The 24,804-nt window shown below is 39.3% G+C and overlaps 1 protein-coding gene and 1 long non-coding RNA gene across 2 annotated transcripts; one reads left to right on the top strand and one right to left on the bottom strand.

Moving 5' to 3' along the window:
• Window positions 1–497: 497 nt before the first annotated feature.
• LOC144457743 (uncharacterized) lies at window positions 498–1,757 on the bottom strand. The gene is made up of 2 exons (XR_013487200.1): window positions 1,346–1,757; window positions 498–1,160 (listed from the first exon to the last, which is right to left on the bottom strand). It is a non-coding gene; the product is annotated as an uncharacterized LOC144457743 (long non-coding RNA).
• A 127-nt stretch (window positions 1,758–1,884) lies between these two features.
• Window positions 1,885–23,699, top strand: METTL2A (methyltransferase 2A, tRNA N3-cytidine). Its single transcript, XM_020997518.2, has 9 exons — window positions 1,885–2,051; window positions 2,305–2,396; window positions 7,231–7,595; window positions 8,918–8,967; window positions 10,519–10,579; window positions 11,890–12,029; window positions 19,356–19,462; window positions 19,702–19,767; window positions 23,446–23,699. Exons 1-9 carry the CDS (start codon window positions 1,885–1,887, stop codon window positions 23,598–23,600), a joined length of 1,203 nt encoding a protein of 400 aa, XP_020853177.1. The 3' UTR covers window positions 23,601–23,699.
• The last annotated feature ends 1,105 nt before the right edge of the window (window positions 23,700–24,804 follow it).

Raw genomic sequence — 24,804 nt, 5'->3', positions numbered from 1 at the left:
AGAAGGATGGGGTTTCAGGGAAGTAGAGCCATTAGGAAGCTATTAAAATAATCCAGGTGAAAGATGATGAGGGTAAACATGAAGTTGGGTAGTGACCATATGAACAAAGTCAGTGAGTGAGTGAGTCCATAAGCATTAAATAAGCACCTACTATGTGACAAACACTAGGCATGGAGACAAAAACATAAAAGAGAAAGATAGTTCCGGCTCTCAAAGAGTTAACATCTCTTGGGAGAAGATAACAAACACCAAAAGAAAACTGAAAAGGAGTGGGGAGGAAGGGGAAGAGAGAGGAGAGAGTACATGCCACTCACCTCCTGACTGAGAGATTTAAATGCAGAACAAGACATACCTTTAAGGACTCAGCCAAGGGGTGAATTTATCTTGCTGGATTATGCAGCTATGTATTCAGTGCTTAATTTTTTAGGGTTCCTTTTTTTTTTATTAATGTGAGCAGGGAAGAGGCAAATTTTTTAAAAAAGAAAAGCAACAGGATATTTATGCTATGGTATGCCACATTTATTTCAACATAATACATTGATATGCAATAGCATTGCTCTGAATTAAAACTCAGGTACTGAACCACACTGTCAAAAAAGAACATGAGAATAACATTATTAAATATTATTGATTTAAAATTTTAATGTTAAATTTTATTAATTTATTGTTAAAAATGCTATTAACTAATAGATCATTATTATCTTTTCCTACTTTAAAAAAAGTATTTCAATGCACTGCCTTACTAGAGTAAGACTGCTATTGGTATCAGTTATTGAGAATGAATGAGAAGTATTAATTGAAAACAAATAAATGCACAAGATTTAAAGTAGACATCATTTGTATTTTTAAAATCATTGTATTGCTAATATAGAGGTGGTGCATAATAAAAACATTTTAAATATAAAAACAAATAAATGCTTAATGGATGTCCATTGTCTACTGAAGCTCAAAATTACCCATAATCCTTCCCAGTTCAGACGTATTATGAGCTACCTTTCCAGCTCTGGAGCATTCTAGGCTGCCGAACTCCAGCAATTCCTTCCGCTTCAGAGCCCCTTCAGGAAGCTTTTCATCTTGAGAGAATATTAGTCAGACCTGGGTTCATAGCCTGTGGTTCTTGCTCATGGCCGCTAGGTGGCGCACTGGATAGACTGCTGAATCTGGAGTCAGGAAGACCAGAGCTAGTTGGACAAAAATCACTTAACCTCAGTTTTCCCCTCTGTAAAATGGGGATGCTAATAGCACCGTCTTCCTTATCTTTTGAGCATAAAATGAGATATTTGTAAAATGCTCCGCAAACCTTAAAGAACTATATAAATGTAGACATTATTACTATCGTTATTACCTGTGTGATACTAAGCAAGTCACAACCTCCCTCAATCTGTTTCTTCATTTGTAAAATGGGAAGGACGCACTTGGATGGCCTCTGAGGTGGCCCCTCCTGTATTAGAGACTGGTCCCATGATTTCACTGACACAGGGAACTCCCTCTACCATTGCTGGTACAGACCTTCTCCGAACCTCCTAGGCTTAGAGAGTTGCCTAGACTCTTAGGCCCTAGAATGTAAAGATGTGACGAAATCAGGATTCGATTCCGAGTTTTTTTGGTTTAGCCACCACCCTTCTATCCTCTCTTAAGCCACGTCAAACCCGCCCAGGGAGAAACCTGACTCCGCCCAGGGCTTTTCCCGATAGGCGGGGCTCAAGTAAACCGGAAAGCAAGCCAAGAGAAGGATGGAGTCAGCCCCGCCCCTATCTCCCGCCCCGTACCGGAACTTCCTCCTTCTCCTCCAATCAGACCCTAGATCCTTCGTCTTCCTTTTCCCGCCCAGTCACTTTGCCTCTGCGCCTGCGCTCGACCTTCCAGCCTTCAGTCCCACGCAGGATGGCTTTTAAGGGTCCTTTACTCCGGGGAGGAGAAAGCATTTCCGCTTCCTGCGTCATGGCCGACTGTTGTCCAGGGGACGTTTCCGCTGCTACCGGCGGGAAGAGAGTACAGTTTGGCACTCGGTTCTTGAAGGATCCGTCCCGTGTTTTCCATCATAATGCCTGGTAACAGCCTCCCTCGCATCCAGCCCACCTCCTTGCTTTCTCCTCCCCTTCCCCAACCTCTGCTCCTCCCTCAGCGTCGCCATGGAGACTGTCCTGCGGCAGAATCTCCGGCTGGTCCCGCTGTGGCTGGAGGTCACGTGCTGCCGTTCCGGGAATCCCTTTTTTCCCCAGGCAGTCCCGCGGCCCTGCACGATGGCGTGGGGAGGGTCGGCCCCGTGGGTCCCTGAAACATCCGTTCGCTTTTCTCCGACAGGGACAACGTGGAGTGGTCCGAAGAGCAGGAGGCGGCGGCGGAGAGGAGAGTCCGGGAAAACAGCGCCCAGCGGGTGCCTCCCGAAAAGCAAGGTGCTGCCCCGCCCCGGAGGGTCCTGTAACCTAGAAGGGTGGGGCGAGGGCCGGCAAGTATCGTACTCTTGGTTAAAGACTCTGTCTTTAGACGTGTCAGTTCCCCACGTCTGGAATTACACACAATCTCACACACACTCTGCTTCCTTCTTTTGAGTTCTCAAAATTTTGTTCCTGTTATGCGTTTTTTAATCTTTATTTGTATTGTTGTCTTGTTCCACCCCTTCTTAAATTATAAGCAGTTCAAGGTTAGGGTTTGAGTCTTTACTTACTTTTATGGAATCCTAGATTTAGAGCTGAAAGGAACTCAGAGGGCAATGAATCTAACACCCTCGTTTTACAGATAAGGATTAGGTATTAATATAAATTTATTTATTTTTAGTTTTCAACATTCCCTTCCACAAGTTTTTGAGTTCCAAATTTTCACCCCATCTCCCCCTCCCCCCACCCCAAGATGTCATGCATTCTGAATATCCCTTCCCCTGCTCTGTCCTCTCTTCTATCTCTCTCCCCTTCTCTTATCCCCTTCTATTTTCCTGTAGGGCAGGATAGACTTCTGTACCCCATTTCCTATATTTATTTCCCAGTAGCATGTGAAAACATTTTTTTAAACATATGTTTTTAAAACTTTAGGTTTCAAATTTTCTCTCTTCCTCCCTCCCCACCCACCCTCATTGAAAAGGCAAGCAACTCAATATAAGTTGTACATGTGCAGTTATGCAAAACATGTCCATAGTAGACATGTTGTGAAAAACTAACTCTATTTCCCTTAATCCTATCCTACCCTCCCATTTATTCTATTCTTTCTTTTGACCTGTCTCTCCTCAGAAGTATTTACTTCTGATTACCCCTTTCCCAATCTGCCCTCTCTCTATCATCCCCCTGCTCTCTTGTCCCCTTCCCCCTATTTTCCTGTAGGGTAAGACAGATTTCCATACCCAATTGAATGTGTATGTTATTCCCTCCTTAAGCCAAATCCTATGAGAATAAGATTCACTCATTCCCTCTCACCTTCCCTGTTTCCCCTTCCACTGTAAGAGACTTTTCTGTTGTTTTTTTTTTGTGAGATAATTTACCCCATTCTACCTCTCCCTTTCTTCTTCTCCAAATATAATCCTCTCTCATCCCTTAATTTTATTCTCCAGATATGACCCCTTAATCTTCAACTCACCCTGTGCCCTCTATCTATCTATCTACATATACATACATATAATTTTTTTCCTCCAACTACCCTGATACTGACAAAGGTCTCATGAGTTATAAATATCATCTTTCCATGCAGGAATGTAAACAGTTCAATCTTAATAAGTCTCTTGTGATTTCTCTTTCCTGTTTACCTCTTCATGTTCCACTTGAGTCCTGTATTTGAAAGTCAAATTTTCTATTCAGCTCTGGTCTTTTCATCAGGAATGCTTGAAAGTCCTCTATTTCACTGAATGACCATTTTTTCCCCTGAAGGATTATACTCAGTTTTGCTGGGTAGGTGATTCTTGGTTGTAATCCTATCTCCTTTGCCCTCTGGAATATTATATTCCATGCCCTGCGGTCCTTTAATGTAGAAGCTGCTAAATCTTGTGTTATCCTGATTGTGTTTCCACAGTACTTGAACTGTTTCCTTCTGGCAGCTTGTAATATTTTCTCCTTGACCTGGGAACTCTGGAATTTGGCTACAATATTCCTAGGAGTTTTCCTTTGGGGATCTCTTTCAGGAGGAGATCTGTGGATTCTTTCAATTTCTATTTTGCCCTCTGGTTCTAATATTCAGGGCAGTTTTCCTTTATAATTTCTTGAAAGATGATGTCTAAGCTCTTTTTTTGATCATGTCTTTCAGATAGTTCAATAATTTTAAATTCTCTCTCCTGGATCTATTTTCCAGGTCAGTTGTTTTTCCAATGAGATATTTCACATTGTTTTCTAATTTTTCATTCTTTTGGATTTGTTCTACTGTGTCGTGATTTCTCATAAAGTCACTATCTTCCAATTGCTCTATTCTAATTTTTAAGGAAGTATTTTCTTCAGTAAGCTTTTGGACTTCCTTTTCCATCTGGCCAATTTTGCTTTTTAGGGCATTTTTCTCCTCATTGGCTTTTTGGACCTCTTTTGCCATTTGGGTTAGGCTATTTTTTAAGGTGTTATTTTCTTCAGTATTTTTTTGGGTCTCCTTTAGCATCACTCTCAGTTTTTCCTCTACTTCTCTAACTTGCTTCTCAAAATCGTTTTTGAGCTCTTCCATGGCCTGGGACCAATTCATATTTTTCTTGGAGGCTTTGGATGTAGGGGCTTTGACTTTGTTGTCTTCTTCTGGTTGTATATTTTGGTCTTCTTTTTCACCAAAGTAAGATAATATAGTCTGACTCTTTTTGCCCTGCTTGCTCATGATCCCGGCCACTTACATGAGTTTTAAACTCTTTGTTAAGGTACGAATCTGCTTCCAATGTGGAGAATGTACTGTCCCAAGCTTCAGGGGTTTGTACAGCTGTTTTCAGAGATACTTGTAGGGATCTGTAAATTTTCAGTTCTTCCAAGGTGGTATGATAAGGGGCAAGGTGTTTACTCCTTTCCTGGCCTGCACTACAAGTACTCCTTTCTGTCCTGTAACTGTGAGGAGGGGCTTCTCTCCGCAATCACTACAAGCTCCACCAAGCCAGTGCTCCTCCTCACCCCAGCACCGCTGCCCAGAACTGTGGCCCAGATCCAAACATAGGCAAAGGAAGAGATTCCTGCCTCAGCGCTGGCAAAAAGATCCCTGCAATCCCTCTCTGATCAGCCACTGTGGGCTGGAAGCTCGGGAAGCAGCTCTTGGGGAATGGAGCTGAAACCCCGCCTTCCTTTCTCAGGCACCGAAACAGACTTTTCCCACTGACCTTCTAATTTGTCTTTGGCATTGGTGGATTGAGGAATCTGGAAACCTCCACAGCTGCCCAAGATTCAGTCCTCTGAGGCCTGCTCCAGGTTTGCTGCAGCCTGGGCACCCACGCTGCAGCCTGTGCACCCATGCTGCGCCGCACTGCGCTCCCAGCCCGGTGCGACACACCTTTCTGATCAATCATCCACGTTGTCTTGGGCTAGAAATTTGTTTCACTCTGTCTTTTTGTGGGTTCTGCTGCTTCAGAATTTGTTTAGAGCCATTTTTTTATGAGTATTTGGAGGGGTTTGGAGGAGAGCTCAAGCAAGTCACTGCTTTCACTCTGCCATCTTGTCTCCACCAAGGATTAGTATTAAGAAATGACATGTTTTACCCACAGTCGCACTGCCAATAAGTGTCTGAGGCTTTCTGACTCCAAACCCAGTGCTCTGTCCACTAAATCAGTAGTGTCAAACTCATAGGAAGGAGGGCCGCTAAACCCCGGGCCAGGTGCATGTTGACTTAGAAAACCACATATTAACATTACCTGTTTTATTGTATTTTTATTTATTTTGTTAAGTATTTCCTAATTATATTTTAATGTGGTTTTGGAGCACTTGGGAGTATTGCACTGCAGGGTTTGAGGCTTCTGCAGTAATCCGTGCTCACTCTTCCGATAGAGCTCTGGTACAGTCAAATCATTTGCTATAGAAGAGGAACTTCTGTCAGGTTGTTTTATCATATATATATACATACATACATACATACATACATGTATTTAGGTTTTTGTGTTAGTACTAAAAAAAAACCAGTCATGGTGTCCTAAGGATCCCATTTTCAGCTCTTATCCCAACTGAGACACCTTTATCAACAAGCATTTATTAAGCGTTATGCTGAACCCTGGGGATACAAAGAAAGCTGCCATCTGTGGTGTTTTCGTTGTTTGTAGATGAAAATTAATGTGATTTGACCTACTTAGTCACTTGAACAATATACTTTGAAAATGTTTTCTCTATGTGCCTGCCTGGATTATGAAGTGAGGGATCACTCAGCAGGTATTTATTAAGCCTTCAGGTCCCAGCCACTTAAGGGGAATGGGGTAAATTTTATGTTTTTACTTAATACCAATCAGAAGAGGTAGCAGTTTTCAAGTGTGAAATATCCTTAGAAAATAGGCTTAAGAACATTTATTTTCTCTCCTTCTCAATCCCCTTTCCCCATAGAGCAATAAAGGGGGAATCCCTCATAACCAATTTGCATAATCAAATAGCCCTGTCCAAAAATATTTATCTCATCCTATATTTTAAGACCATCCTCTCTCTGGTCGGAGGTAGATAGTGTGTTTAAATTTCAGTCATGGTTTGTCAGTGTACTGATGAGAGTTCTAAAGTCTTTCAAAGTCGTTGGAAAATAGAATGTTGTGTTAGAGCTGGCAGTTACCATCAAACACTGGAAGGAAGTTGGATCTAATAACTTTTACCCGGGAAAGTTCTGCCAGGCAGGTAGAAAGAATTTCATTTCTAATAAGAAGATGAAACTAAGTAAAGAAGGAAAAGGAGCGTCTGATAAAGTACATACAGTGTGTCAGTGCAGTACTCTGGGTAACAGGGCAGAAAATCTAACGTCAAAACTATCCTAAAGAATAAACACCTTCTCTGCACCCTATGCTGTTTTTATTCTCTTCTGTCTTTTCATTCAGTACTTTTTTTTTATTTCTCACAAGAGCATTTTTCCCTTTAGCCAAAGTTTCACTATCTCTGCTTTTTTAAAAATCTGAAGTAATTTGAGGACCTATTAATTTGAAACTGTCCTGAGGGAAGCCTTTCATATCCATAAATAAATTAATTCAGTTAGATATCAAATATTTGGAAGGTGGATTTTTATGACAGGTTTTTTGGTTTTTGGTTTTTTTTTTTTTTACAAAAGTGCTTTCTAACCTTTAAAGCAATATGTATGTATGAGTTATAATTATCTTTTTCTCTTTTACAGTTGAGTACGAGGTCAATGCACATGAATACTGGAATAACTTCTACAAAATCCATGAAAATGGGTTTTTTAAAGATAGACACTGGCTTTTTACTGAATTTCCTGAACTAACTCCTCGCCAAAATCAAAGTAACCTGAAGAGCTTGCTGTTAAAAGACAATGGCCATGAAATAACTGAACACAGAGGCTGTGGAGATGGGCTTGGATTAATAGTATCTAATACTCAAGAGCAGCAAAAGGCTTCTTCACATAGCCTTAATCATAAGGAGCAGAAGCACCCCATAGATGAAGCAACTCAGAAACTCTGTCATCTGGATATAAATACTGATGGCTTTCCTGGTTCCTCAGCCACCTACCGCATTCTAGAGGTAACTCATTCATCAAACTTTAAAATTTAAATAATGAAAATTTTATTGTACTTGGCACACTGCAAATAACAGCAAACTTAAAGACTGCTGACGTTTGATGATGGCAGTGACAAAAATTAACCAGGCTTAAGCCTCTGGGTTGATACTCATATCACTTTTCATGTGTTTGGGATCTTTTAAAACAAAAGTGATCCAGATAGTACCAGACCAAAATTTTAGAGATAAATCCCTTCTGGAGTGGATTATCTTCAAATATATGGGGCTTCCCAAAAATCTTAATACAGTTTTAAGCTATTAAAACTTTAACAGCATAACTTTAAAACTATTCAAACTTAACAAATTTAAAATTAAAACTGGTAGCCATCTCTAGGGTGGGGAGGGAGGAAAAAAGAAATTTATGTGATAACTTTATTATATATTTAAAAGTAATAGCAAGTTGTACATAATGGGTATGCAGTTTCGTGTGCAATTATCATTTTTTATTACACTATGTTATTAAAATGCTTGTTTTATTCCATAAATTAAAAATAAAATTAAATAAATAAATAAATTTTTAAACTGCAGTAAGACTTTTGGGATGCCCTATAACCACCCAATGTCATTAACCAAAGTGATACTACAACAAGGTTGTGTGTTGTGTTATTTCAGTCATGTAAATGGTCCCAAGACAGTGCTCTCCTGTAATGTTAAATCCTAAGGAGGGTTTGCAAGCCTTGAAGTAATTTCTGTCCTCTATCATTTATAGTTCTAAGAGCTCAGAAGATACTTTTAGGGTTTCCCAGGCATGGGTGAAATTTCTTCAGTTTAAAATTGAACAGTGAGTGAAGGGAGATCATAGAATTGAGAAAGTTTCTATGTAGTATAACTCCCAATACCCAACGCTTTATAGGGCTAGCCAGAAATACTTGCAAAAAAATTTCAATCCAGTTTATTAGGGATTTTTCTGTGAGATTATATTCCTGATTATATAATGAAAGTTATTAGAAAAATAGTATATATTTTAGGGCCAATTTTGTAGAACGCTTATCTGTTCCATAAAGTGCAAGATAATTTCACTCTATTCTATACCAACTCTTTTTGCCCAGAGTGTGTGCATTGTTGTCTTTTAGACCTACTTCTTCTTAATGCCTGAGGTCAGATTGTTGTTTAGTAATCAGCTTTCAGAAATGGTGATTATATCTTTCCCGAAGTCTGTGGGTAGTGGTGGTGGGAGAGGAGTGGAAAAAAGAAAAAAGAACTTGTTACAAGCATATTATAACTGTAATGGATAAATCAATAGAATAATTGGAAACTTTTATGAATAACAATTCTTCCCTCTGCAGGTTGGCTGTGGTGTGGGAAACACAGTCTTTCCAGTTTTACATACTAACAAGTAAGTGTTGTAAAGTTTAAATATGATGGCAAAGAGATAGAAAATGAGTTTATTTTCAGTGCTCTAATGTAGTTTTAGCAAGTCCAGAAATTAAAGTATTATTTTAATATGCAATGCCTCTAAGGCAGAGGTTCGTAACCTTTATTGTGTAATAGGCCCCTTTGGTACTTTGGTGGGGCCAATGGACCTCTTCTCAGAATTACACTTTTAAATGTGTAAAATAAGTGTGTAGGATTACAAAAGGAATCAGTCATATTGAAATGTAGTTGTAAATTTTTTTTAAATACCTCTTTTCTATAGCTCACCAAATCAAGGCCTGCCAAAGGATTTCTTACCTAGACAGCTATCCTAAAGGTCCTCTACCTGAAGTCAAGGTGGTAGAGATTGTTTCCTAATTTGCCGCAAAGGGTGAGGAATCACCCTGTTTTCCTCTTGTGTTTTGCTCTCCATCCATTTCAGATCTCATACACCACCTTGATCCAGCCCCTAGAAGTAATTCTCTCTTCTCTATCATGCCAGACATGCCTCAAACATATTCTGCTAGCTGGGTCATATTGATGTTTTTTGATTGGTTGGTTGTTTTTTTAAAATCACATTCACTATATGCTTAATAAAAGGGGACTAGCTGAACAAAAAAAATTGTAGTCACTGCCCTCCAAGATATTATGAGATGAGCATCAGATTAATAAACTGAGTTATTGTTACAGTGCTGGGATAGAAGTTGTACATCACAGTCATTGAAGTTTTTGCAGGAAAAAAAAGAGGATCTAGGCATGGGTGAGGAACATATTGCTGCATTATGAATTTACTAGGGAATGACCAAATAAAAGAGAGCAAGGAATCATAATTTAGTTCTGATTTGTAATATTTAAATACATACAGATCCTAGAACATTTAATTTGCTTTGCCTTTTGAGCATGAGGAGTAAATTGCCTTTAGCTTGAACAGTTAGTGTTTTATAAATTTGAGTAAAATGGATTTTAGTCATTGTCAATTTGAATTGCAACTATTGGGAAGTGATAAAAAGGTAAGTAATGTTTTAAAATGACCAGTAAGTTATAGGCATTTAATACAACAAACACCCTAAAGAGACTTGCTTGACTGTGTATCTGCCATACAAAATAAGTTGGCCCTACAAGACACAAGACTTCAGAGATTATAAACAAGAATTTTAATCAGAATAGAACATAATAGCACTGATAGCAATTAGTTTGTAAAAAAACAAACAAACAAAAGGGGCAGCTAGGTGGCAAAGTGGATAGAGCAGCGGCTCTGAAATTAGGAGGACCTGAGTTCAAATCTGATCTCAGACCAAACACTTGATACTTACTAGCTGTGTGACCCTGGGCAAGTCACTTAACCCCAATTGCAAAAAAAAAAAAAACGGCCAAATTAGTTTGTATCTGCTGCCATCACATGTACCAGTTCTAAAAACCCAAGAAAGAGAAAAAGAATTTTCTTCTCTAACTAATAATTGTGTATGGGATGGAAATATAGTATCTTACAATTGCTGGTAAAATATGTCATTTCTGTTTCTTTTGCTTATTCTAGTGACCCAGGACTCTTTGTATATTGCTGTGACTTTTCTACCACAGCTATAGATCTTGTCCAGGTAAGTGGCATATTACGTATCAGTGACTTTCATCTTCTTTGAGGGAACAGATAAATGTGTTAAATATCGAAGGTACTTTGCCGTATTCTTTTCATACTAAGGCTTAAAAGTAAAAAGGATTTTGTTGTTCCGTCTAAAATATATATCTGCTTGACTCTTTGCCACCCCTGGTAAGTTAGAACCCCCATTTGCTAAAGACCAGAATGGTACATTGCCATAGAAAGAACATGAGACTATCTCTGCTGTTAACTCACTGTGTTTCTTTGATCAGTCAATCAGCAAACATTTATGAAGCAACCTACTTTGTGCCAGGTACTGTGCCAGCCTCTCTGGGCCTCAGTTTTCTTCTCTTAAAAAGGAGGGAGAAACCAAATACTCTCTAGATAGCCTTCTCTAAAATTTTGTGATTCAGTTTCATTTAACTTAATGAAATTTCATTAGGGTGCCTATTATGTACACAACTCTCAAGAGAGATACAAAAATAAATAAGATATGGTCCCTGTATTCAAGAGTTTATAATTGAGCAATACAGTATAGTAGCAAAAGGTGTCTTAGCTTCTTTGATAACTAAATAACTGTGTATTTACCATATAGAAGTTGATTTTCTTAGTGAATGTTATGGTTTTCTCTAATACTTTGCAGTCAGGAACATTTAAAAGACTAAAGACAGTTCATTGGTTTTTTTTTAACCTTAAATATTTTCATGTGTATTCTTAGTATCCTAAGAAGCAGGCATCCCCCTCCTTTAACTGCGCTGTCATCTTTTTTCCAGATCTCACTTCCTGTTGCATCAAGTGCAGCATTGGGTTAAATTATCAGATATGGGAGCTAAAGGAGTTGAGTTTAGGGATTAACAATGCTCACTTAATTTAAAGTGTTTTCCTTTACCCTCTTACCCAGCCCATACATCACTAAGTTCCCTAAGTTACAAGCAAAGCACTTCTTCTAAGCATTACAGAGGGGCAGCATGTTATAGTAGAGAGCCAGCCTTAAAACTAAGAAGTCCTGAATTCAAGTCCTGCCTCCCAAGTGTATTTGCTTTGTGACCCTGGGCAGGTCATTTAAGTTCTCAGTGTTCTATGTGACTCTAATACTGTATGTTGCAGAGAAAATGCTGACCTGCCTTAGTAGACAGAGTCTCCTCACCAGGGAGTTGCCTTTACTAATGAAATCACAGGTCTGTTCCCTATCCGTATAAGCATTAGAGCAATCATTCAGTGGGTAATCATTGCATTTCCTACAAGGAATGTTTCTCAAGATTATTGTTAACATTTCTATCCTTTTTGTCCCTATTGAAAATGTTACTGCAGACAAATTCGGAGTATGATCCTTCTCGATGTTTTGCCTTTGTTCACGATCTGTGTGATGAGGATAAGAGTTACCCGATGCCCAATGAGAGCCTTGATATCATTATTCTCATCTTTGTCCTTTCATCAATTGTCCCAGACAAGTAAGTCTTAGGTCTTTCTGAAATAGGGAACTCTGTAGTGGGTCACAAAGACAAAACTCTGCTCAGTGATCATGTCTTCTGTATAAAACTTAGTATATCTGAGGACTCTAGATTGAAAATAAATCAAATATTATCTATAGAGGCAATGAGTGTTTCTTAACAATTGTCATTTCCCCCTTCTAGCTGCCCCTGGAACCATGAAAGAAACAACAAAATCCCTAAAGTGTGTCTTCTTTCCAATTCAGTTGTTAAAACTTATCCTGTGTCATCAAATAGATTAAGCAAATGAATGAAGCAATTTGTAAACTATGAAGTGCTATGTAAATAGCATCAATTATTATCATATACCTTCAGAGACAGTTTAACATAGTGAATATAAAACCAGTCTTGGAATCAGGTAGACCTGGGATTGAGTCCTTCCTCTTGATGCGTGGTAGCTGTATGATACTCAGACTTGGCAAGTCACCTAACCTATTAGTGACCAAACAACTCTGTTAAACTACAAATTGCATAGTAGTTGCCAGTGGGGGGAGTTTCCATACTGGGAGTTATCTACATCAATGAAATTATAACTCCAGACACCAAAAATAATTGTCTTCCTAATTAAACTCTCAAAAGAGCTTAATCACAGTTTATTCAATTATCTGTAGACATAAGAAATTGATGACCAGTGTCATTTTCATAACAGCTCTTCACATATTTTTGTTTTCTGTCTGTCCGTGTGCCCTTCTTCCCCCCTCCCCTGCTCCATACACACACTCATTCTTTCTCTCTCACACATATACACATATTCTTCCCCCTTCTAAAGAAGCTTCTTTGGTGTGAGTCAACTTGATCAGTTCCTTTGGCCAGGAAGGTCAGACACCCTAATTAGCAGCTACCAGCAAAGTAAATAGGTGGGACAAATGCTAGAGTGGATTCTACAGATTCTACACATACCCTCAAGTGCCCTTCATAATACCCCTAACATCCTATGACCTACCTTAATGATTACATAGCCTTTCCCCCTTTCCTTCCCTCCCCACCGCCATCCCCCTGTGGTGTCATTCTGCCACCTTAGCCTCATTCTTTTGAGTCTTGACTACTTCTCCACGTTCAGTAATACCTTCTTCAACTGCAGACACCTCTACTTATATGTTTTACTTTACTTAATAGAAAAGAAAATGGGCTTCATAGTTATAGAAGTTTTCAGGAGTGAGAAAAGAAACACTGATTGGCTAAATGGGAGAACATTAAAGACAACCTTTCTTTCTTTCTTTTTTTTTAAAAGGAATATTTATTTTTTGGGATGCAATCAAAGTAGTCCCCAGGGGAAAATTTTTGTTTTAAATACTTTCATTTTTTATTTTTTTAGTTTATTAATTTATTTTGATTTATCAGCAATCACTTCCATATGCTTTTGAGTTTAAGATTTTTCTTCCCCTTCCTCCTCACCATCCTCCCCAAGACAGCACACAATCTGATACAGGCTATACATTTACATTCCTATTAAACATATTTTCACATTAGTGAAGTTGTAAGTAAAAATTAAAACCAATAGGAAGAACCATGAGAAAGAGGAAACAAAACTCAACAGAAGAGAAAAAAAAACATAGCGATTCAACTTTCACAGTTATGATTACTGTCTGTCTTTTTCTCCATCCTTTTTTCCCTTTGTTTATGCTTTTCTTTCTCCTTTCCCCCCCCAGTGTTTTGCTTTTGACCACCACCTCCTTCAGTCTCTCCTCCCTTCTATTATCCCTTTCCCTTTTCTTCCCCTTTGCCCTTACTGCTTCTTCTCTCCTTTCTATCCCACCTCCCTTTTCTTTCCACTTTTCCCTCCTACTGCCTATAGGGCAAGTTAGATTTCTATACCTAACTGATTATGTTATTCCCTTCTTGAGCCACATCTGATGAGTGAGGTTCAAATAATGCTCGACCCCCTCCCTTCTTTCCCTCTGCTGTAATAGGATTTTCTGTCTTTTCCTGTAATGTAATTTACCTTATCTGCCTCCTCCTTTCTCAGTACATTTTCTAAGATCAGACTAATCCACTTACTTGGATCCATTTAACCCACTTGATTAGATTTTTTTTTTATCATTACATCAAAGTCAACTAATATCCACCCCCTTTATGTATACTCCTTTAACATGGTGTAATAACAATACAGTTCTCAAGAGATGCGTGTCATCTTCCCTTGTAGGGATGTAAACAGTTCGCCCTTATTAACAACATTTTGTATCTTTCTGTCCCATTTACCTTTTTATGTCTTTCTTGAACTTGTACTTGAAGATCAAATTTTTTGTTGAGCTCTAGTCTTTTTATGAGGAAGGTTTGGAAGTCCCCTCTTTCATTGAATATCCATCTCCTCCCTTGAAAAGTCATGCCCATTTTTGCAGGGTAGTTGATCCTTGACTGCAGTCCAAGCTCCTTTGCCTTACAGAATATCATGTTCCATGCCCTGCAGTCTTTTAATGTAGAAGCTGCAAGGTCCTGTGTAATCCTGACTGTGGTTCCATGATACTTAAATTGTTTCTTTGTGGCTGCTTGCAGCACCTTCTCTTTCATCTTGTAATTTTGTAATTTTGCTATTATATTCCATGATGTTGCCAGTTTGGGATCTCTTTCAGGTGGCGAGCGGTGTATACTTTCTATGGTTATTTTACCTTCTGGTTCTGTGACTTCAGGGCAGTTTTCCTTTATGATTTCCTGAAAGATACTGTCCAGGCTCTTTTTTTCATCGTGATTTTCAGGTAGTCCAATGATTTTTAAATTGTCTCTCCTGGATGGATTTTTCAGGTTGGTTGTTTTACCAATGAGGTATTTTATGTTTTCATCTATTTTTTCATTTTTTTGTTTCTGTTTGACTGATTGTTGCTCTCATAGTTTTTAACAGATTGTTTTCTTCTGTTAGTTTTTGTACTTCCTTCTTCAATTGGCCAATTGTATTTTTAAGGGATTTGTTTTCTTCAGCGTACTTTTTTCCAGTTTGCCAATTGTGTTTTTTAGGGACTTGTTTTCTTCAGTGTACTTTGTTTCTAATTGGCCAGTTGTATGTTTTAGGGACTCTTCTATCTCTCTCATTAGACTTTTAAAATCCTTCTTGAGCTCTTCTAAGAAGGCTTTTTGGGCTTCAGACCAGTTCATATTCCCTTTTGATGTTGCAGATGTGGGTTTGTTGACAATGTTGTCCTCTTCAGAATTTCTGTCTTGATCAATCACTCTTCTCATAATATGAATCTATGGTACTTTTCTTTTTACTCATGGTTTCTTTATTCCCTGGTCTTTAAAGAGATTGAGCTCTCCTACTGGGGAACAGAGGGCACTGACTCAAGCTTCTTGTGTTGGGAGCCTAGGTCTTGGTTACAGGCTTTGTGTGCTGGCGCTTCTTATGTTGGCACTTGGAGGCTGTAGGGTTTTGGCAGCTTACCTCATGTTGGGCTGGAATCAGCAAGGCTGGAACTTCCAGGCAATTCTAGGTTGTCTGCTTTTCCTTTCCTTTAGTTTTCTTCAGATCCTTTTAGATGGGTGCTGCAGCGTGTTTATTTGCCTGGGGCCCCTTGCAATGCTGCCTCCCTCGTTTCTGCTGATGCACTGGGAGATTCCTTTGTGGCAGAGTGTCGAGGCACCTGGTGGTTTTTTGAGCTGGTTTCCACCAGTTCCCCTGCCCTCACTGAGGCACTGGGAGGTCCAGGTGTTGGTGTTTGCCTGCTCTACCATCTGGGCTCCAGGATCTCTTCCTGGTTGACAGTTGGAGGCTGTAGGGTTCTGATAGTTTACTACCTGGTGTTGGTTTGGAATCAGCGAGGGTGGGACTTCAGGAAGACTCTAGGTTGCTTTCTTCAGCTCCCTTCAGATGAATGCTGCAGGGTGCTTATCCACCTGGGGCCCTTTGTAGTGCTGCTTCCCTTATTTTTGCTAAGGCACTGGGCTGCTAGACTGCTGTTCCCCATCTTTCTTCTAGTTCAGCTGTTCCAGGGTTGATTTTTTTTTTCTGGGGAGATATTTTCTGGGTTTTCAGGGGTTGATAGGGGAGGGTGAGAATGACTACCTTTTTACTCTGCCATCTTGGCTCCCAGAAGCAGAAGTCCGACAACCTTTCTTTACTTCATAATTTTTACCTAGGACTAAACTTGGCCATCAATCAAATTCATCTTCAGCAATTCAGTGGATATTAATAAATACCAATATATTAGGTACAAGGTACTGTACTAGATAAATTTAATAAATCCTTTTTGAATCAAATGAAATTAAAAAAACAGTCACTGCTCACAAGCAGCCCATGTTGTACTTGGACTAAAGGGTAGGGTTGACAACAGTACAGCATTATGAGGAAAGTGAAAGAGAAAGAACATTAATAACCTGAGGGATCAAGGAAGGATTCCTAGAAGAAGTGGTAACTCAGCTAACCCTTTAGGAAGATAAGGATCCTAAAAGGTTAAAATGATAAGAAAGTTCAGCCACAAGACAGCTTGTGAAGGCACTGAGATAGAGAGCGGTGTTGTGTTCATGGAATATCAGCTAATAGTCTAGAGAACATAAGGTCTGTAAGAGGATTAGCATGACAAAACTAAAAAGATAGGTGGGAGCCATTGGGAGGCCTTAAATGCCAGGCTAAGAGTTTTCTGTTGTAGCCTATTGGCACTGGAGAACCATTGCAGGTTTTTGAACGGTAGAGGAACTTGGTCAGACCCTTAACATAGGAAGATCATTTTGGTGACTGTTGGATTAGAAAGGGAGGGAAAATTTGGGAATAGGGCAATTAGGAGGCTATGACAGCATTCTAGGTAAGAGGTAATGTGGTTTTGAACTGAGCTGGTTGCTGTTTTGAGGGGACAATAGGGGTTGGGTACAAGAGATGAAGTAGAAAGAATCACAGTGATTTGTCAACTGATTGAATAGAGGGTTGAGGAAGAAGGAAGAGACAAAAATATTTGAAAGTTTGCAAATTTAGTAGACTGGGGAAATGGTATTGCCCTCAACAGAAACAGGAAAGTTTGGAGAAGGAACAAATTTAGGGGGAAGTTAATAAATCCATTTAGACATTCTGAGTGAGGTCCTGGCAAAACATCCAGGCAGCACTAGATATGTAAATTTAAGAGTCATTGATATAGAGAGGGTCATGGAACCCCTGGTAGAAAGAATGGAGAAGAGGACCAGGGACAGAGCAGGGGGACAGGAGATGGAGGATTATCTTGCAGGGATACTAAGAAGGAACAGTTGGGTAGAAGGACTAAGAGGAGTGTTCATACAAGCCAGGAGAGGAAAGAATATCCTGAAGAGGGTGTGGTCAGTAGTCTGAGGGACTCTTGGTACTTTAATATGCATTAAAAATATTACAAAGAGTTGGCCAGTTGAAGATCTTTGGCTTTTTATTTTTTCTCTCCACATAAATCAAAATAAAAAGGGGAAGAGAGGTATGGGACACTAGCTGGCAGGTGTGGTAGGATCTAGTGAAGGATTTGTTTTTTTTTTTTTAGGGAGACATGAACATGTTTATAATCAGCAGGGAAGGAGCCAGTACGTAGAGAAAGATTAAAGTTTAGAGAGTGTGAATGACTAGAGGAACCATCTGATGGTGAAGGTGAAACATGATAGGGCCAAGGGAACATGGAAAGGGGTTGTCCTTGGTGAGTAGAAGGGTTGTCTCATTAAAGACTAAGAGGAGATAAGGACAATTACAGGAGATGTGAAATGAGAAAGAGTTAAACAGGGAGCTCTCAGTGAATAGTCTCAGTGCTTTTGGTGAGGGGTATGATGTGAGATCCTCAGCAGAGGGTACAGAGGAAGAAGTAGCATGGGGCTTGAAAACAGTATCATGTCTTCCTTGAGTCCTCTCCAGGCCAAATATCATCAGTTTCTTCGCCCAATTCTCTTATGGCATAGATTCAAGGCTTTTCAATGTCCTTCCTAAATTGTGACACCTAGAACTGACCACTGTATACTCCAGATACAGTATGGTCATGACAATGTGTAGTAGGACTCTCATTCCTAAACGTATAGTTTATTTCTGTTGATTGCATCATACATTGGCTGCTTTCCAAAGCATAATGCTAATCTCATTTACATGCCTCCAAATTTTACTGTTGGGTGAGCTCCTTTGGAGAGGGTTTCATATAAATAGCTCATCCCATCCATGCTTTATGGATTCTTGTAAATTTTAGCTAGGAAGGGTGGGAATTTTAATTTTTTTGCTTCTCATCTCATTCTATATCTTGGGAATCCACCTTAGTTTAGGCCTCTGGCTCTTTTAACTATTGGCTACAACAGTCAGTATTTGACTTTTTGTGCTATCTTGGTTTAATCTTCTAGATAATGCCAGTTTTGACAGTGTATGAAAAGAAATTCCCACAGCTAATAGATTCACCCTTTGTTTTGTGTAGTTGTCACTGCCTTTAGATTATCTACAGTTAGTTTTAGGTACTCTACTGTTGAGCTTTAGATATTTTAAATTAATTTAACCTTATCAAAGCATTAATATTTAATTGAAGATTAAACTGCTTAGATAGCATTTAAATTTTCTCTTATTTTAATCTCTTTGGAAAACTACAGTAGAACTCCGTCCTAGCAAGCTTAACTTCATCATTTCACTCATGTAATAGGACAACTCATCTTCTCTGAAACATCAATATGTGCCTCATGTAAGACTGCATATCTATAAGGCAGACATTGTTCCTGTTTCTGGTGTATAGGAAGCATAGCCAGACAGGACATGAGCCATCCAGGTATGGTAGGTTTGGAGCTAGGCCAAGAGTTGAGGACACTGCCTGCCAGAAGGCAGAGCAAGTCAGGGTTTTAGAAACCCTTAAAACAAGACAGAGACCAAGGGATTTGTAGTTAATGATGGTGAGATGTATACCATTAATCTGAACGCCAAGTAATATAGCAGTAGAGGAGGGTAGGGAGATTTGTCATTTTCTGTTGGTGGCAAGTGAGAAGCCTAGGAGCCAGAGAGTTAGTCAAGACAGTTTAGAACAAAGATTCCTCAAGGATCAAGTTAAGGGATCAGGAGTCAAGAAGGTCACATAGTTCAAGAAAATGACCTAAGTAATCAGAAACACCAAAGTGAACTTGATCCTAGGGAAGGATCCAGTTACCCTCTAACTTCTTTTTATGCGTCTTGCTGGGTCGCCTTGGGCCAACAGGTGTATTTGGGAAGCATTTGCAAATGCCTGTGCACCCTGATTCTGACTAGATCAGAGACAAAACTATAAAATGGTTCCTATCTTAAAGGGGTTCTACTGTACTTTTTAGTGTTGAATGAAGAGAGTGACCTGTCAATAGGGAGAACTTAATTTCTTTATTGCCTTTTCCCCTTTCTTCTTTCTCTTCCCCTCACTTGCCCAGGATGCAAAATGCTGTCAACCGACTAAGCTGTCTTCTAAAACCTGGAGGGATGATTCTGTTGCGAGATTATGGCCGTTATGACATGGCTCAACTCCGATTTAAAACAGGTATTTCTGGACACTTAGTTTTTTAAATTACATCTACTGGTGTATTCTGTTCTAGAGCCTATGTTGTCCTTTGTAGGGGAAAAGATAGCAGGCATTTCAGAATACACCGTGTAGCCAAGAAAGAATGATGTTCTCTGCCTAGGAAAAATATCTTGCACAGTTATTAGTATTTGAGTATCTTCATATAAAAGAGAAACATTAGCCACATAACCTTTGCAACGTATCAATCTCTTCTTCAGGTCGATGTTTGTCTGAAAATTTTTATGTAAGAGGTGATGGTACCAGAGTTTACTTCTTCACACAAGGTATGATATGCCTTCAACTTTGCTCTATTTTACATAAGATCCTTTTACTCTCATGGCTTAAACAGACCACAGATGCTTTGCAAATATTGCCAAAAAGAACACCTCAACTGTCATTGTTTAATGACCCAGGAACTCCAGGCAGAACATACAAATGAATATGCTGACAAATCTTCTAATGGAATGGCATTATAGAGCTGAAGTGAAGCATTCTGTGCCACTGGTATCAACAGATGTCATCTTAAGTAGTTATTGGTGCTACTCCCACATTCATCATCAGCTTGTTCTTTTTCTCTCTCCTCTTCCTCAGACTCCTTTCTTATTTTCTGCTCTCTCTTCCATTTCCTCCTCAGCACCTTCCTCCTGTTCATTCACTTCTTCCCTTTTCCCCCCAATATCCCTCTCTCCTGCTTGTCTCCACATAGACCCTGTATTACCTACAGGTATTGCTCAGTCCTGCTTTGGGCCCTGAGGTTGCTAACTTCTTAATTTTAAGTGATCTGTGGATTCTCATTATATTGGCTAACATGCTACCCTATGTCCATAGGCATCCATTTTCTTTAAGTTATTAGCTGAAAAATAGTGAAGTTTCTCTCTTTCAAGACTGCAAATGGTTTTAGGTTTGCATATTTCATGCTCCCCAGTTAATGAGGTGGTTACCGTGGTGGAATGGGATGTGGAAATTTATCCCCACCACCATTCTGAGAAATTTTGTTTCTAATCCAGCCCTCCATCTCAGTCAGTTCCCTTCGCCCAAATGTTTGATCAGTGTTACAGAACAGCAGCTAGCTCCCTTTTTTGCTAGCTTCCTCCTTATACAAAGCCTGATAGCTCCTTAGTCTCCCTCTCTCTTTACTCCAAGCTACAAAACAAGTAAACGGATAAAGGACATGCACATTCGACCTGTTAGGGGACTTAATATAGTCAGAAGCTCTGTCCTCCAAATGGTCAAAAAAAGCTTTCCTCCTTCTATCTGCATTGACCTGTGTCAGTTTCCTTATCTATAAAACAAGATCTCCAAGGTCCCTTCCAGCTATTAAAAATGTGATTCTTCACAGACACTCCTTTGTTGTACTTTGATCTGTCAGACTCCAATGGCCTCATAAATCATACTCTGCCATATCTTTTCCCTACTTGAAAAAAGAGGTAAGCTTGTATTATAGGGACACACACACACACACACATACATATATAGTGAAAGCATTCAAAGCATAGTACTTACACAGTGAAACACCCTTAAACTGGGGGTTCCCTACGTTTGCCACTGGTCTTTTCTGCCACAACCAAGCAAGGAAACATAGAGAATTTTCTTAAAAATTTGAACCTCGGGATCTAAACCTAACCTCACTTTCCCATTCCATGTGCTGGGTCCTCCATAGTGTGTCACCAGCACATTATAACCATCTTTCAGCCTTTTTAGATGTAAAACCTACTTTTGCTGCCATCTGAAGTATTGGACAGTTAAAGCAATACACAGATTTGTGAGTTATAGTCAAAGATTTTGCATCTCATGAATTATTTGCTAATGTGCCACCTTTTATTAAAAGCCTTTACTGAACCCCCTAGTTGTTAGTGTTTTCTTCTCAAATTACCTTGTGTTTACTTAACTACTCAATTGATTCAGCCTCAAGTAGAATGTAAGCTCCTTCTGGGCAGGGACTATTTGTCATGTCTGTCTTTGTGTCTGTATCACTTAGCACAGTGCATATAGTAGTCACTAAATAAATGTTTGTTAAATTGAATTGAAATAAGCATATCCCCCTGGTTCTGGTTCTGACATGTTTGACACACATCTCCCCAGCCTATATCATCCCTCTTGGTCCCAGTCTTTTGGCTAAGGAAGGCTCCTGGGCTTCAGCTATAACTCTAATTTCAAATAAAAATTGTAATTTTGGAGACAACTAATTGTTATCTCCTGTATTCTACAATTCTTGTGTTCTGAATTCCTCACCTGTAGCTACCTGCAATTTACAAACAGCCCATCTTCAGCTCCTGCTTTTGTAGACTTTTAAAACAGTTGTTCCCTTTATCTATCTTTTCCTTCTCTCTGCCTGCCAGTATCTTTACCCTCTTGATTGCTCTGTTTCCTGTGCCCTAGTAAAGATTTACTTTAGTATAATTACAACAAATGTATTTACACAAGTTTTACACATTTATAGAGTTTACACATGGTTTTCATTCACACGTTTACAGGGTTCTAATCTCAGCCAAATTAGGGTATACTTAGAACAGTGGTCTCCAAAGTGGGGGCTATGAATTAAAGAGTGGGAAGATGAGTAGCTTTCCACCCTTCTCATAACAGATCATGGATGGAGCTTGTTTCTAAAAAGCACATCTACTCTTTCCTCCTGACACTTCCTAACATTGGCCCTCTTCCTCTGCTGTGAAGATCTGTATCATCAATCTCACTGTGTGAATGAATGAAAATCCATTTAAATATTTACTGTGGGCTAAGTGCTGGAGATACAAATAGAAGAATCAGGATAATCCCCATCCTCTTGAAATGCATGCTTTAATGGGTTAGATAAAACATATAAAAAATTTAGCTTCAAGGCAGAAGAGGGTTCAGAAGTTCTAAGGGGCCAGCAGTGAGGTTCACAGTAAGATCCAAAGGTCCTTAAAGTGCCTCAGCAGCGCATATGGAAGTGCCTAGGAGTCCAGAGGACATTGCAGCAGGGCAAATGGTAAAGTTTGACGATCCTCTGTTTTCACCAAAAGAATTGTCACTGATGACTCATCAGTGTGATATGAGCAGCCATATTGCTCTTCCTTCCCTATAGCCCAGTGGGGTTGGGTGAACTGAAGTTGGAGCAGTGAAGGGAAGATAAGGGGAAGGAAGAGTGCCTTACCCTGGCTGCCTTGTACCTTGCTCTTCCACACTTCCCTAATAGCACCAAGGGCACTACTATCCTTTTAGTCATCCAGGTTCACAACCTAAGTGACATCTTAAACTCATGACTTTGTATTCCACATCTCCAGCCGTTTTCCAAATATCATCATTTCTAGCTCAAAATAGGACTATAGATAGGTAGAAGGGACCTTAGAGACTGTTGAGTCCAACCCGCTAATAGTACAGATGAGGGCAGTGAGGCACAAAGAGGCACAAAGTTAAGAACTTTTCTAGTCACACAGCTGGCGTTTGAGATAGAATTGGACTTAGGTCCAATTACTTACTTCAAAGTCTAGTGCTTTGTTTACTTCTCTTCTTTCTCATCTGCCCCCTTCTTGCTGTTCTCGTAACCATTACCCTGGTTTAGCTCTTAACACCCATGGCCTTATCCTTTGCAGTAGCCTCCTAATCAGTTTCCCTGCCTCTGGTCTCTTTCCTCTCCAGCCTATTGTCCATACAGCTGCCAAAATGCTTTTCCTAAAGGGTAGGTCTGACAATATTATTCTCCTATTCTAGGTTCTCCCTATTGCCACTAAAATCAAGCGTTATATCATGTTTACCTCATTTTTAAAAATAAAGCAAGAGTATGTGCATTTAATTTGTAATTAAATGGGGGTACACAATCCAGACTTTTGGAGACTACTGACTTAGCATGTTCAAATTGGTGGAAGGAAGGGCAGGCATTTCATCATAGAAAAATCGTTAAGAATTTAGGTTCATAGGAGGTATGGTAAACTGAATGTTTTTCTGTTGGACAAACAATTTTGCCAATGTTATCTCTCCTAAACCAGATGAACTAGATGCACTCTTCACTACTGCTGGATTGGAAAAAGTTCAGAACATGGTGGATCACCGGCTCCAAGTGAACCGGGGGAAACAGCTGACAATGTATCGGGTTTGGATCCAGTGCAAGTACCGAAAACCCTTGTCCCCAAACACAAGCTGAGAGGAAACAACTATTTATCTTGTTAAACATTGTAATGAGTATTGCACTAATAAGTGATATGTTTCTATGCCTTTTTATAAGAATAGAGGATTTATATGATCACGGTGTTGTGTGTCGACTTCTTGTGGAATATTTTAAGGATCTATAGATCAGAAAGCTTTAATTTGAAAAATTACTTTTTATCTACAATTCTTAATTTGAGCACTTCTTTTGACTTTGTATGTTTGCAAAGTGCTTTAGGACTGGTTTTATTCTTTTCATACTTTCTTTGCCTGATATGTCTTAATGGAAGCTTTGCTATCTCTTAACACTTGAAAAACACCATCTGTGGGAATCTTGAAATGTGTAAACTCCTAGGAGTTAATTTACAACAAACCTTCAACTTAGCCTTAGGCACCACATTTATTGTACCGTGTACTAGAGTTAAGATAAGATACTGGGCCAAACTTCCTGTCATTAGGGTTTTTTTGTTTGTTTTTTAATAAAAATGAACAAATGAATCCATCAGAGTACAAGCATAGATCATCTCTGAAGCACCTTCTTGGTTTTACAATTCAAGTTTTGTTGATAACTTAGTTTGGAGAAAAGATTAGGAAAGAGATAAGAAAAGTCATTCCGATCTTGAGATTAGTTGACTGAAGAAGTTTTTGTTCTTTCATGACTTTAAATGAAGGTTAGAGCTTGTTACAGTGGAAGAGTTTTGTACTTGTAATAATTGTAGACCTGATTTTGAATCCTTAATTAGCCTTGTGGGCGTAGATGAGTTATTTAACTCTTCTGACCCCTTTACATCACCTGTAAAACAGGACCATGCTAGTTGAGATCCAGACATAAATTTCCTGTGTCCCTGTATTGTAGAATATGAGTCCATTTTGGGGGCTTTATCTAGGATAATTTTGAGGCACCTCACATTTGGAAGACCCACTTACGAGATTCTCTATCTAGTATTCTCATTCTTGAATATCCTAGTTTTGCCTTCAGGAATCACCTAATGCAGAAGTTCTTGATGTGGAGCCTGCAAACGTCATTTTTTTAAAATATATATTTTGAGAACTATTTCGATATCATTGGTTTCCTTCATAGTCCTGTTACTTTTTATTCCTTTTAAAACATTATTCTGAGAAGAGGTCCATTGGTTTCACAACTGCCACAAGAGTCCATGACACAAAAAAAGGTTAAGAACCCCTGCACTAGAGGGGAAAAA

This window comes from Phascolarctos cinereus, unplaced genomic scaffold, assembly GCF_003287225.1.
Source record: "Phascolarctos cinereus isolate Bilbo 61053 unplaced genomic scaffold, phaCin_HiC Scaffold_5;HRSCAF=322, whole genome shotgun sequence".
Taxonomy (NCBI): Eukaryota; Metazoa; Chordata; class Mammalia; order Diprotodontia; family Phascolarctidae; genus Phascolarctos; species Phascolarctos cinereus.
This window is presented reverse-complemented; position numbering and strand designations above follow the sequence as displayed.